This window comes from Periplaneta americana, chromosome 10, assembly GCF_040183065.1.
Source record: "Periplaneta americana isolate PAMFEO1 chromosome 10, P.americana_PAMFEO1_priV1, whole genome shotgun sequence".
Classification (NCBI taxonomy): domain Eukaryota; kingdom Metazoa; phylum Arthropoda; class Insecta; order Blattodea; family Blattidae; genus Periplaneta; species Periplaneta americana.
In genome coordinates, this window is record NC_091126.1 from 15,710,362 (window position 1) to 15,724,805 (window position 14,444).

Consider the following 14,444-nt stretch of genomic DNA (forward strand, 5'->3'; position numbering starts at 1 on the left):
GTAGACTTTACTTAATTTTTGCAAATATTTAGAAACAATAATTAACATTGCAATTTAGGTGAAATTGCAGTGGTAAGTTTCCAATTTATAATTATTACTATGTTAAAAGTCTCTAAAAATAATATGTTAAAAGCCTAAAGCAGTAAAATGAATGTCGCGCTTAAGTGGTAAGAAGATGGAAATTGTTATGTGTTATGTTGGGAATACTGAATGTGGTATTTCACACTTACCGCGTATTGGTTCTGTGCAGAAAACAAGCAAATACGCATGATCTCGCACAAAAACATTTGCACACTGGCGAAATTTCAAAATTATAGGATTTCCTTTACATTGAGAGAGTAATAGCAAGAATGTATATTCTACATAATTTATTTTATATATATTATCTAAATACATTTAGGTAAATATAAATTGAGTAACAATGACATAGTTATAATAAATGAGGGAATGTAATACAGGACACATCAAATAAAGATACATTTTTTAAAATCAATGGTAGCAAAGAATGTAATATTTTTTTCCACTAACAACTTTTCTAAAATATGATACTGTTGTAAGACTTCACAAAAAAAAAAAAAAAAACAAACAAACAAATCCTCCTGTAACAATTCTACATCATTATTCAAAATTGCGTTAAAGAACAAATTAAATTCAAATTTTACAATATAATTGTAATTCCAAAAATATTTATATAAAATATGGTAGCATATTAGGTCTATTTCGAATCCATGTCTCCATGTTAAGATGTAGATCTATGGTTTAGTCAGCAGAAAGAAAAGAAAAAAATACTTCAATTAACCGAGAATTCATCTAAGTTGTGAATTTCACTGTTAACATATCTGTCTTAAGTTAATAAAATATATTTAACATAGATGATAAAGTGTCCTTTTTTTAACATAAACAGGGGCAAGAATGGTATTAATTTCGAGTTTCTCCATTGACTTGCTTTCAATAGTCCATTATGGTTTTAATTCTTGAACTGCTGTATAAGAAATAAGATATCATACATGTTTACCTGAAATCAATTACAATTGTATAACAAAAAAAAAATAAGTCAACATTTTTGTTATTCTCTCTTAAAACTTATACAATATTTTGTGTTGGAAAAAATTATGGATACTAATTTCTTGAAGATGAATCAGAATGAATTTTGTTGTAAAATCCTATATATGAAAGGAAATGTTTCAGAGGCATAGTGTCCATGCTAACTGTTAAGTGCTGCTCCTCTATCTTGAACAAAGCAAATTATACCCAATGCATATAGTCACAAACTGTAACACCACAGAGAAGTGCTATGTTCAGTTTGACGAGTCTGAATATAAACGAGACCTGCAAGTCTTCTTGCACACATACACTTCATCATGATTCTTCCTCACCACCGGCATTTGCTACCGGTACCAGTAGCGTGGAAAATAATGAGACGAGTCTCTGTTTTCAATAACTGATTCCATTTCTTGGCTTACTGATTTTGTATTATTTTCATACTGATTGATGTCAATAATTGGCTTGAACTAATACGAGGGGGATCCAGGAAATAACGACCATTCGGCGCATACCAGCCATGCAGCTGACTCCCCTTCCTTATTTGAAGGTCAACTGGCTTCCTTAACATGTGTTCTCATAATGTTGTGAGTACTGGTTGCAACAAGTCGCCATTGTGCATTTTGTGATTGATAATCCCGCTGACTGTGAGGTGAGGAGTGTGATTCGATTTTTGAATGCCCGACATTTGAAACCTGCAGAAATTTACCGGCAATTGAAAGAAGTGTATGGTGATACTGTAATGAATGAATGAAAGAAATGTGAGAAAATGGTGCGAAATGTTCAACAATGGGCGAACAAATGTCCACGATGAAACTCGACCCGGACGCCCATCACTCATCACAGAAGACCTGAAGACTAAAGTGAACGACAGAATCTTGCAAGACAGGCGCACATCACTCGACAAATTGCATATTGCCTTTCCTGACATTTCTCGTTCTTTGCTTGGTGAAATTGTGTCGCAACATCTTGGCTACCACAAAATCTGTGCACGATGGGTTCCACGGCAACTGAGTGACCAACACAAAACTCAGAGAATGGCCTCAGCATTGACATTCTTGATGCGATATCACACAGATGGAGACGCCTTTCTTGATCAAATTGTGACTGGTGATGAGACCTGAGTGTCTCACAACACCCCAGAGACCAAGCGCCAATCACGTCAGTGGCATCATCCCTCATCACCCAAGAAACCGAGAAAATTCAAACAGACTCTCTCAACACAAAAAGTCATGGCTACTGTCTTTTGGGATCGCAAAGGTGTTCTTTTGCTGGATTTCATGCCAAATGGCACTACAATCAATGCAAATCGTTATTGTGAGACTTTACGAAAACTACGGCGAGCCATCCAAAACAAGAGGCGAGGAATGCTTTCGAGAGGAGTTGTGCTTCTTCACGACACTGCTGCTTCAACTCGAGAATTGCTGGATCAATTCGGTTGGGAAATCTTTGATCATCCGCCCTATAGTCCAGACCTTGCTCCTAGCGATTTTCACCTTTTCACTAAGCTGAAAGACTTTCTGGGTGGTACGCGTTTTGGAAGTGATGATGAGTTGAAGAAGACAGTGAACACCTGGCTTAATGAACTGGTGGCAGAGGAGTATAACACGGGAATTCTGAAGCTAGTGAACAGATACGACAAATGTTTAAATGTAGGTGGTGATTATGTAGAGAAGTAAAGGAAGCTTCAGTTATGTAACAGACTTTGTTTTTTCAAATAAATATATATTTTTTTTAATATTACAACAAAACGGTCGTTATTTCCTGGATCCCCTTCGTATAATTTTCTTCTGTGTAAGTAATTCTTTTAATTAGTTTTTGTGAAAATGCCAATCATTAGGTAGATACTTTCAATAATCATAAATATACCAAGAATGCATTCATTATATTCTCTAAAATAGGGTCACATTTTTAACAAAAACATTAAACTTGCTTCCAAAAATATTTCATTTATACATAAAATTATCATTCTAAGTAAATAACATTCATATGAATATGGCATGATGCACTACCCTTAAGAATGTGACTCTTCAAAAGCACCAATCCTTAGGAACATTTAAACAAACTTTATAAATAATAAATACTGCTCTGCTACAACTATTTACGTAAATATTTGTCGTATTCCAGTAGCTAAGAGTAATACATTTTACTAGTTTCTACTGTACTATAACGGAGAAACAAGTCTGGAGTTGTGAAACCCGTTCAGAATGAAATAAATGTAATACTGACAAATCACAGAAAATATGTAAGTCCATGTATTAAAGATATTTTGTGTACCTCTGAAATGTAAATATACTGGACGGTGACTTCTTCATTATCAGACTATATAAAACATGTAATAAAAATATGGACATCTGGTAAGTAAGTCTTTGTTTAATGAAGAAGATTCCCTCAGATTAGGAACAGGACAAATACGGTACGGTACTGTCCTAAATATAAAAAGATCCATACATTATCAGCTTAAAATTTATACAACTGTCAGCACTCTGAGCTACAACTATAAAACTGACAGATTTATCAAACGTTTAATTCTATTCTATTGTTCACAAGGGAACTGTTAAAGAGCTCATGGCGAAACCTCCTCTAAAATTGTGCATACTGTTAGATCTCCACAGTAGTTAGGGAAATACAAAAAATGTAGCTGCTGATACTGATGACATGAGCTCATTTGCATTAAATCGGTCCAACAAACAAACGTCTCTGATTCACAATGTATTAATACAACATAAAATTCACTGTCATTTCATTACATTTTACAGTTTCTGTGGGATGAAGCAGTGGCGGCAAGTTATTTGTTGAGAGTTTTCTTTATATCTGTATCTATTCCTCTAAAAATATTTGAAAATCGAAAAGGTTGGATGTACCTTTAAAACCTCATTAGCAGATATTACTAATAGCACATTTTAAAGAATCTTCCAAATTTACTGCATATCTGAGATGGTTTATGTATTACTACAAAGAACAATTGCATTGCTATTTTTCAGATCCCACTTTCTCCTAAATTACAGAAAATTACTTGTACGTCCCATCATATATTTTCTAGCAACTTCAATTCATTGGTGCATTTCATTTTGAGCTAAATCCACTCTTCCCTTATGAATTATTAAAGTTAACGTTCGAGTTTTTCTAAAAATCAACTTATTCCACGCTACATTATATTCAGTTTTAATCCAATAGCCACTATTTTCACTTTTTAAACAAAACAACTACCTCTAAAATAAATTTAATAGGTTGAAACAAAATTTTGTTCAAAACCCACTTTCCCATCAAACCAGCTAATTCATTAATTACGTTCTATTATAATCCATAAAAACTAAATAAAGTGTTATATATAATAAAAGTAATATAATACAGTTATATGAACACTTTTTAATGATTGAATAAAATTAATAAAATCGGTTAAAAACCATACATGTTTCGGAGGAATGCTCCTCCATCTTCAGTGGTAGTACCACGACTGTATAACAGGAAACATAAATTGTGTAAAGTACTGTGGTACTACCACTGAAGATGGAAGAGCATTCCTCCGAAACATGTATGGTTTTTAACCGATTTTATTAATTTTATTCAATCATTAAAAAGTGTTCATATAACTGTATTATATTACTTTTATTATATATAACTATCTTACTCATGAACACTGTTGCATCTGACCTAACTTATGTAATTTAAATAAAGTGTGTTTTAGAAGTCTACACAATCTTTTTAAATTTTATTGGTACGATTTGTGAATAGTACTGTTTTCTGGTGATTCTATTTGCAATGGATGAAGAAACTGTAACGGTACAGATCTTACATTTATCTCTGCCGGTCAGTGACCGTTAAATTTCAAGTGGCTTATCTTAGTCATGGACGTCAGCATATTAAAAAGCATTGCAAACTTCCTGCCATCTCCTTGCCTTCCCATCACAAACGTGACATCGCACAGAGGCAGAGATAAAATATAAGATCTGTAGAAAGTGGTCAGTTTTGGAAAACTGGAATTCTGTTTTCCTTAAGAGATCGAAAAGAATATGTTGAAAGTCTAGGTCCATATTATAAATGGTTGGTGTTATTAATGAAACTGTTTCAGAACAGTGGACAGTCTGATGCTTCTAATCATGTCCTCTAACTTGCCAGATTGATAATCAACCCTTCATAATATGTATAAGCCTAGTCATTAATCTTAGACCAAGATAATAGTGGAAACAGTGGCTTTTACTGTAAAGGTTTTCCAAAAACATACAATAATAACTACAAAACTATTCCAAATTAGGTATTATTTTTAAATAATGAACAATTTTTATATAACTGACGAAATGCAGGCACTAGAAACATTATATTAGACATATGAAGTACTCTACTCAAATTCCTAAAAAAATGAATTTAGAGGGTTTTGGAAAACAGCAACACAATTCTTCATATGAAATGGCAGTTTGAATATTTCTTCAACTTAAGGGGAGAGGATGGTATTTTTTGGTGAAAAATGAGTAAATTTAAAAAAATCTTTAAAGTACTCTGCGATATGTGTGGAATGCATAGCATAACATTTTGTGGGTATTTGTGCCCTTACCGCATGTTGAGTCGCCATTTTTAAACTCCCTGCGTTATGGATTTTTAAATCACTCGCCAACTTTTATTGTTGTTTTCGGTAAATTAAATTTTGAAAAAAAAAAAATTGTTTTCTTTAAAATATTCTTTGATATGTGCGGAATGCATTGCATAAAACTTTGTGGGTATTTGTGCCCTTATCGGAAGTTGAGACGTCATTTTTAAACTTCCTGCGCTATGGATTTTTAAATCACACGTCCATTTTTATCGGTTTCCAGTAACCTCATTTTTTTGCTACATTGACAGACAAAAATGGATATAATTTCTGAACTATTAAAGATACCTGCATTAAATTTAGAACACATATTCTTTAGACTATTGGGAAACTTTTCTCAGTAACATAATTTTGTTAATTGATTTCATTTTAAAAATACGTCCGTTTGTTTGCAAGAAAGGAAATCAGAAAATTGTTATTAAATTTTAATTGTTTATTTTACAAACGTAGGGACTAATATCAAAATTCTGTTACAGACAGTTTGTAGAACATGCTTTTTCAAATACATTGCAAAACACCGTTTGAATCTATCTTTAAAAACGGTTTAGATATATCGGTTTTAGTACAATCCTGCATTGGGTATATTTTTTTCAAACTTGGCCCCCCAAATAATTTTTTTCCAAAATATTTAAATTTGTTTGAATTGCTACAGCTATGAGCTCTCTACATACAAAAATTAATATTTTACACCAAATAGGAAAACAGTTTTAAAAAATACTATCCTCTCCCCTTAAAGTAATCTTACTACTCAAACATGAAAATTGCCCAATAAGAAAATAATCATTGTAGCAGTTACTATTTGTTGTGGATCTTGCGAAGCTGTTGTTTCAAAAGATCACTCAAGTTTGAACCGTTGTTGCCCTCATCTACTGAACCTGATGAAAGAAAAGATATCACAACAGAACATTAAAATCTGCCTGTAGTTGAATTCAATGGATCAGAATTTATTCCCAATAGACAGGATTCTGCTAAGCCTAATTGTAGATTAATATCAGATACAATACAAGCACATCTCTCATATATCCACTACTGGTAATGAAACATCATTATTTACTGCTATCACAATGAAAGAATCGATTTCTGATGTATCTAGTGAAGCATGTGGGAGGTACTGGTACATGACCAGAGAGTGGCATTGCAGCTACCAGCATTTCACCTCCCCACTCCTGCAGGCAGACAGAGATTTAGGGTCGATTTCTAAAACACAGAAGAAAACGTGGTTCCAAACCCCAGCTTTTAAACCACGATCGAGGTCTGATTCTTTATGCGATTTCTAAAACGAAGTCGAGACGCGGCTTGAGAAGAAACCGAGGTTCGTCGGTTTTATATATGGCAATGCAGCTAAGAATCGATTTTTATTCTTGTAAACAGTCGATATTAGAAATAAATGTACATTGGGATTAATATTTTTATTGAATTGCAGTAAGTCACATTCTTTTGTTCTCAGCTAAGGTATTGTTATATTTACTAATTTACAGAATATATGTGCGTTTAAAATACTAGCATTACTTAGTATTTAATAGTAAACAGATTTTTAGGTACTGGAATGATATTGCCCAAATAATTAGCACAAATCGAGCGTTCATGTTGTAGTTTATCATTTGTTCATAACTACTACCAACATTATCTACCTAAAACCCGGTTCTAAGGAATTAATAACGTAAGTATTAACTGGATTAAAATTTCAATTGAAACTAAAATGTAGTGTAGTTCCATATATATATATATATATATATATATATATATTCACATATACTAGACTTACTACGTGCAAAGCCCAAGTAGCATAAAACTTAAAATGAGAAGACAAAATCAAGTTTGCTTTATATTCTTATAGGCTCACATCAATTTCGAGTATTAAATAAAATGACCAAAACCACTGTAAAGACTAAGAATTAAGTTATATCGTCTTATAGGCATAAAGATATAATTAATATAAAGTATTATATCTTACTTCCTTCAAAGCAACAAGAAGTTGTGAAAAAATTGTCAACCTGTCGCCTCTTGCATTTCATTGCAGATTATTATTTAGCGTTCTTGCTAAATTTTGCGTTGATTCCTTCGAAAATCGAAATATTCGCCTGAAATTATCGTCGTTACATAGTTACAAAGGATTATTCCTGTCTCTCATCACTCTAATCCTGGGATTTAATACCCGTAGAGACAAATTTTCATTTGATAATCATCCAGCTGATCTACTTCCTCCATCTTGTATACATAAAACCGTGGTTTTAAACCTACCCCAGCCGTGGTCTCTGCTTCAGACCATGGTTTCGAGCCATGGCTCAGAAAAATGAAAAAGACCTCATTTTATAAATCCAAACGCGGTTTAAAGCCATGGTCGTGGTCTAGACCTCGTTTTAGAAATCGACCCTTAGTGTTCATTATGGTAAACGTGAAAGGATGTGTTTACAATATAAGGACAACTTGTGGTGACAGAAAGGCAAGTGACGAATCCAGTTCCCATTGGCTGGCAGATGTCATGGAGCTGTCAGAAGTCGGTTCTTTCATTGCAATAACAATAGTCACTGATTTGTTACCTCATGCTTCAATTTTAGAATGCCATAAATTTGAGTTCTTCCATCTTTAAATTTTCAAGAAGAATTTTTTTTTTTAATAAAATATACTTGCACTTTCTGACAATTTATTTCACTGTTAGTTTTCATTTTCAATAGTATCAACAATTTTCTTAATTTCATTTTAGTGTTCATATACAATACATCTCCCTTTCAGACATCATAGTTTCACAAAGAAAAATGTGTTAAAATTGTTCAAACTTCATAAAAGACATTCAGCAGAATGCTTCCCTAACAGATACACAGATTACAGTACGATACTCAAGTTTCAGTAAGGGTGCAATTTCTAGCAGTCAACACGAAGAATGCAGTCAGTTCTATTTTTTGTTTGCTATGGACACTATCGAATTTACAAACGGACATGGTATAACAGGATCTAACCATCATCTTCACAGTCTGTAAAAGTTTGGTGGTTTTGGATATGCGAATACAAGTAATGTTAAGGTGGCATCACATAGAGCCGTGGTCGTCAGCACTCACTGAAATAGGTAACAGGTAAGGAGTGTATCGGAATATACACCGTCGTGTAAAAGGGAAAGCATACCCACCAGCAGCCACGGATGCACACTAGTGCCTCTCATCTGCGGGTAAGAGACACTAGCCTGAGGGTGCACTGTGCTGATGACTGCTGACATAGAGTAAGACACTGTATTACAGAAAGAAGCAACATCTCTATTTTTTATTGTTTTATACGTAAAAGAAACACATCCACAAATAATTTAGAGCAAGAGCAACAATCCTAAAATTACAATAACATCGCAAGAAGGGACAAATCCAAAATGGGTTTAGACTCGGGACCTGTCCATTAAGAGTCACTTGTTTAAGCTCGCATCTGATGTGGACCCCTTGTACTACCTCCAAATTTTGAAACAAGTGAGAAATGAAAGGTAAATTCATGTCTGTAGCCTTCTGTGAGGGCCAGGATTCTTCATGTGCAGTAAATCAGTTTTTCTTCCCTTCCAACGGAAGTCATGGAAAGAATTTTATTAGACAACATTGTCTCTTGTAACTTGAAAGCAGGTTTGCAACCACCATCTTTAGCACCACCATTATTATATTATAACTGAATCGAGGATTGATTGTTACTTTTCTCAACAGCAGTTTCATTAATTCTTTCTCAGTAGAAAGTTGTTCAACAACGACACAACATTCATTTTCATTCGGCGAGCTGTAGCAATTGTCCTGCCTGCCAGCTTATAAACGAATTTGTCACTTATTTCTCGTGTGTGCGTATCAAACACACAGCTTTTTCACAAATGGAATGGTTAAGCTGTGTACTGCAATTGGAGGTGGCACTCAGATGAGTGTTGTTACTCTATATTGTAGAGGATAAAAGTCTTCTTGAGAAATACATGGATAAAATCAGACAGCTTAGCAACAATTACAGTTCGCACAGTCCAGACATTATCACGAATTTCCAACTTTAACTAAAAGTTACTGATAAGTTTGCTCATAGCAAAGATCGTAGAATGGACATTCTATTCAAGTAAGACTAAGTGTTTTCAAAGAAGATGTTTAATATATTATATACAGTATTATTTGGTCTTTTAATTGTTTATATGACTTTAATAATAACTCATACTGTACATAGTTTATATTTGTTCGTAATTTAATTATAGAAAGAAACACCCTTCCTAATATTTCATTATTAATTTCTTTCCATTGGGGTTACATCTATGTTGAAAAGTTTGAAGACCATTTTCAGAATATAAAATGTATAGATATCAGTTATGGTAACTGCAACTACTATAAACTACACCATGAAAAGACACTGCTTGGAAGTAAGAGCCTACCAATGCAAACTACCTACCTTTGCATGTAGGCCCTAAACATATCTTTTTGAAAATCACAAAAATAATTTTTAACAGAAGGTTAAAAATTTTATCCACTTGGAAATTTTAAGATCTACAATAAAGGACAGGCAATAAAAATGGAATTGAGATTTCGTCAAAAGTTCAAAATCAATAGTGTTACATTATGGATACTGGGAAAATGCACTTTGTTTTTCCTTGAGCAAGGAAATAGGCTGCAAATGAAATATTTATTAGTATTTCATAAGAAACCCAGATATAATATGTGATCCACAAGAATGATTCTTGGTGCAGGAACATGAGACCTGTAGTTAAACACAGGTGGAAATCAGAAATTTATTTCTTGATAAGATACCCAGATATATGTGATCCACAAGAATTGTTCTTGTCATAGGAACTTTAGACCTGAAATTGGATATAGGTTTGGAAATGAGAGGTCTATTACTTTATAATATACCCAGATACATTAGGTTCACACGAAAATGGTTCTTCTTGTAGGAACATAAGACCTGTACCTAATCAATATGGGTCATATATATGTTTACTTACCATCAGATTCATCACCCCCAAAACCCTGACTCGAATTCTCAGATGACGTATATTGCTTTGCACCTCGATCAATTCCTGGAAGGGCAGGTCTCTGACGGTGGTTCATTGAAGACCGATCTGACTCCCATTCAGAATCTCGATCTGATCCATTCTCCTCTGCCTTCTCGCGAGCTCGAGCGAGGATAGCCCTTAGTTCTGATGACCGTGCAGTCTTGTACTACAAGAATACATAACAACAGAACATTACAAGTGATTTTTTCCTTGTGTGTGAAGAAGGAAATGCTGTTTCCTAAGGGAAATTAATTATTATATAGAGATATATTTTTACTTTTTGCTGAAGAAGAAGTTTTACGGAGGACACCTGTGCCTGCACTCATACATCCCATAATGTTAACCTCCCTAGTTATGAGAGTTTACATTTCTGTATTTACTTTCTCCTTTCATAAGATATTAATTTAGGTAATAACACACTTTCTCCCAACTTTTTCCTGATACTGTCTTTGGAAGCGGTATCATTACTATCGCTCGCCTTTAAACAGAATAAGTATTTGGCATAACTTACCCCTGACACATTTCTTTGTATTGTAAGTTGAGAGTCCAGTCGCCGACCTTCATCTTTGCCACAGTGTTTCTCAAGCTGTGTTTTCGTGAGAGAAAAGAGCTCATTGCCTGTCATACCATGAAGCTGCTTACGAATTCTGAAATTAAATATTGCTGCCTGTAAACTATCCATCATTATGACTCACTCTGCAATATCTTAAAACTATATCACTCTTGCTCTACAATATTGAAATACGCCCTCTTTTCAATATTTTTCTTTTCACTTGGTATCGTCTTCTTAAAAATATTTTCCCGTTACTTCGTCTATACTTTTTCATACTTTATGCTCGACCATGCCGAAATGTAGTAATTGTACACCTGGTAGCAGACCTTTAATGCATGTCATTAAAGTACACCTACTCATTAAAGGTCAGGTCTTTCAGCCAATGACGACTCAGGTTACAACTGTTCAGCCAATGACAGGTCAGCTTTCTACCGTTATAAAACCGCAAGTATCGATTATTCTCGGATATGCAATCGAAAGAGAATTAGCGAAAAGTCACGGAGGCTGGAAATCCAATACTGTCGCAGAAGGTTATGTTCTGTTACTATAATAATTAGTGTTAATTGTAAATAATATTCAAATAAATTCAATTTGTCATCTCGTTTTTCAATGTCTAATTTTATTTCAATGTTATCTCTGTAGGTTCTTATGGCCTAGCAAGGTCAATGTGAACATCTGTTCCTCGGAAAAAAATCAATACTTTCGCGTCTGCGCACATCTCACAACATACGGGACATTCGTCAAGGTCAGATAGAAAGAAAATTAATAATATCAAGTTAGAAATATGGTCGAGCATAAAAAGTCGTATGAAACTCGCTTATAATGGTAATTAAGAAGCTCGTATGAAAATTATGAAACTCGCTTGCGCTCGTTTCATAAATATCCATACTCGCTTCTTAATTACCTTCATTATAGGCTCGTTGCATAATGTACTATCTGTTGATCGATCTTGGCATTCTGTGCAAAGAGTGGACACCTTTCATATTCCAGTGTTAGTTGTTAATGATGGCAAGTGTAAAACGGAAACAAAGTAGTTTGGACACTAAATTAGCTGTATTCATTGACTTAGATAGGGAATTGAAGAACATTGAAGTGGCTGAAAGGTATGGGTGCGCACAGTCAGCACTCACAATATTCATGAAGAAATGCATAACGCATATTAAACACTTTCCTAAAGAATTAGCACAATTTTTAGAATTTTAGAATTTTTTTTCAATTGGTTGAGGGAAAATCTTGGAAAAGAACCCAACCAGGAATTCAACCTGGACCCGTTAATTTCACGGTCAAACAAGCAAACTTACTCCACAATGGTGGAATCCCTAGCCAGTTGAGCTAACCTGCCACCTAACGCAATTCATTTTATTACAATACACCTACGACCTGAATTTGGTAAATTATTCACTGGAAAACTATGGTAAATCTTTTATACTTATAAAATGTACTGGTATCTTGGTTTTTCTATTAACTCAACAAAACTAATAACATACTTGTCAGTGAAGCCCTTAGCACGTAGCCAGTTTTGTACTTCCTCTGGATCGGAGCTTTGACTGATGAACACCTCTGGAGTTTTCAGAATCTCAAGATTATGCTTCTTCTCTCGGAATAAAGTTAGCACAGTCTTAAGTTCTTCGTGTAAGTCTTGACTGCTCTGGGCTAAAAAGGACAGGGAAAAAGATGAATAAGAAGAAACACATCATATATAATCATTTAACAAGAAATGACAGTAGAAAATAAATCCGGCGAAAGTGTAACTTATATACTCGTTATTTAATTCAGAACTTGTTGGGGTTGAGGAGATAGTGCGATTATGGTATGATTAATATAGCAAGAGTTTTCCATTCCCTTATCAATGTATACTCTAAGCCATATTTGGATGTTTATAAATCGTTTCCAACAAGGCATGACTAATTTCAACTCATTAGAATATTATACAAAACATTTTTATAATAGATTTCAGCATTTTCGCGGATATACACGTTCTCAGTGTCACTGATCTCACCGAAGCAACGGATCTCACACAGCAGCACACATGACGAAAGCTCTTGTAGCTAACCTGTAACCAATAGCTGGCATTTTATCAATATTATTTGTTACCCTAACCTAAACTCCGGCTGACAGTGATACTACCATGGCGGGGTACAAGACGGAAGTACCTACTACCCCTGATCACATGACATAAATAATGTGATCTGGGCTACCCAAACGATCAATTGGCAGTCATCTGAGACGTCATTTCAGTTTTTGCTTGGGGGGGGGGGGGGCAAGACTGTTCAAAGAAAACCTTATATGGTATATCGCGTGGCATAGGTACTCTCTATTTCGTCTGAAAAAATATCTATTCTATACCTTAAATTATAATAAACTTTAACATGTTGATTACACATAAATTACCATAAAAAGTGATAGCTAATAGGTTACGTCCATTTTCGGTTTTCCCCTTCAGTAGAACAGCTCATGTTTCTCTCAGCCCCAAATTACCTTGCAAGGACGCGTTTCCACGTACCTTTCAAAAGTTTCTCCTCCCATTGACATTGCTTTGACGCTTCGTCATATTCACTTCACTGTATATTTCTTGTTATCTGTTTTGTAACCTAAACGAGAGGGAATTATGCCTACTGAATGACAGTACGCATGTCTGTCACAATTCCACAAGCAATCCATTCTGAGAGACAGTCCTCTTGGAGATCAGGTCACTTACAAAGTTCTATCACAGTGTAGTATATACAGTCACAAAGCTTGAGTTGATAAGAACAATAGACTGTGCAGGTACTATTTCGCATTGTCTGTGATGAGGCGATAATAGCGATCCTAGTGGTTAGCAACTATCTATGAATGCATATTTCTAACGTATTGAGTTTCGTGACTGTATCTACTAGACTTAGACTAGACTAGTTCTACACAAAATGACCAGCAAGGCCTCACACTCCATCTGTTGGTAACAATTTTAAGTATTTCATCTTGTTATGACTGCAAAGCCTATAAATAGTGAAGACACCTAGTACCCATTACTCAAAATTAATCGAAATGAAAGGATGGTATCCCCTACTCCCAATCCCTTCACGTACAAAAGTCGCAAACATGAAAGAATGACTATTACAAAACATGCGGAATTCTGAAATAGGTAAAAAAAAAAGTAACTAATGTTAAAAGTGGACGGGCCATTCTGTAGTTTTGGCAACGAGAACCAGGAGCCTTCCAAGTTCATAGCCAGTTGTTCTTCCAACTGAGCTACCCATTTCGTTATATTATTTTATATATTCTATTATTGAAAAAAAAAT

The 14,444-nt window shown here is 34.5% G+C and overlaps 1 protein-coding gene across 5 annotated transcripts in view; it reads right to left on the reverse strand.

Moving 5' to 3' along the window:
• Positions 1 to 353: 353 nt before the first annotated feature.
• The window catches only part of LOC138707452 (epidermal growth factor receptor kinase substrate 8-like), a 110,644-nt gene continuing 96,553 nt past the window's right edge, over positions 354 to 14,444 (reverse strand). For all 5 annotated transcript variants that reach the window (XM_069836922.1, XM_069836921.1, XM_069836923.1 and 2 more), the window contains 4 exons: positions 12,654 to 12,819; positions 11,125 to 11,260; positions 10,563 to 10,779; positions 354 to 6,501 (listed from right to left, as the gene is read on the reverse strand). In XM_069836922.1, the coding sequence (XP_069693023.1) occupies positions 6,422 to 6,501; positions 10,563 to 10,779; positions 11,125 to 11,260; positions 12,654 to 12,819 (599 nt within the window). In that variant the 3' untranslated portion in view covers positions 354 to 6,421. The remainder of the gene's footprint in view (positions 6,502 to 10,562; positions 10,780 to 11,124; positions 11,261 to 12,653; positions 12,820 to 14,444) is intronic.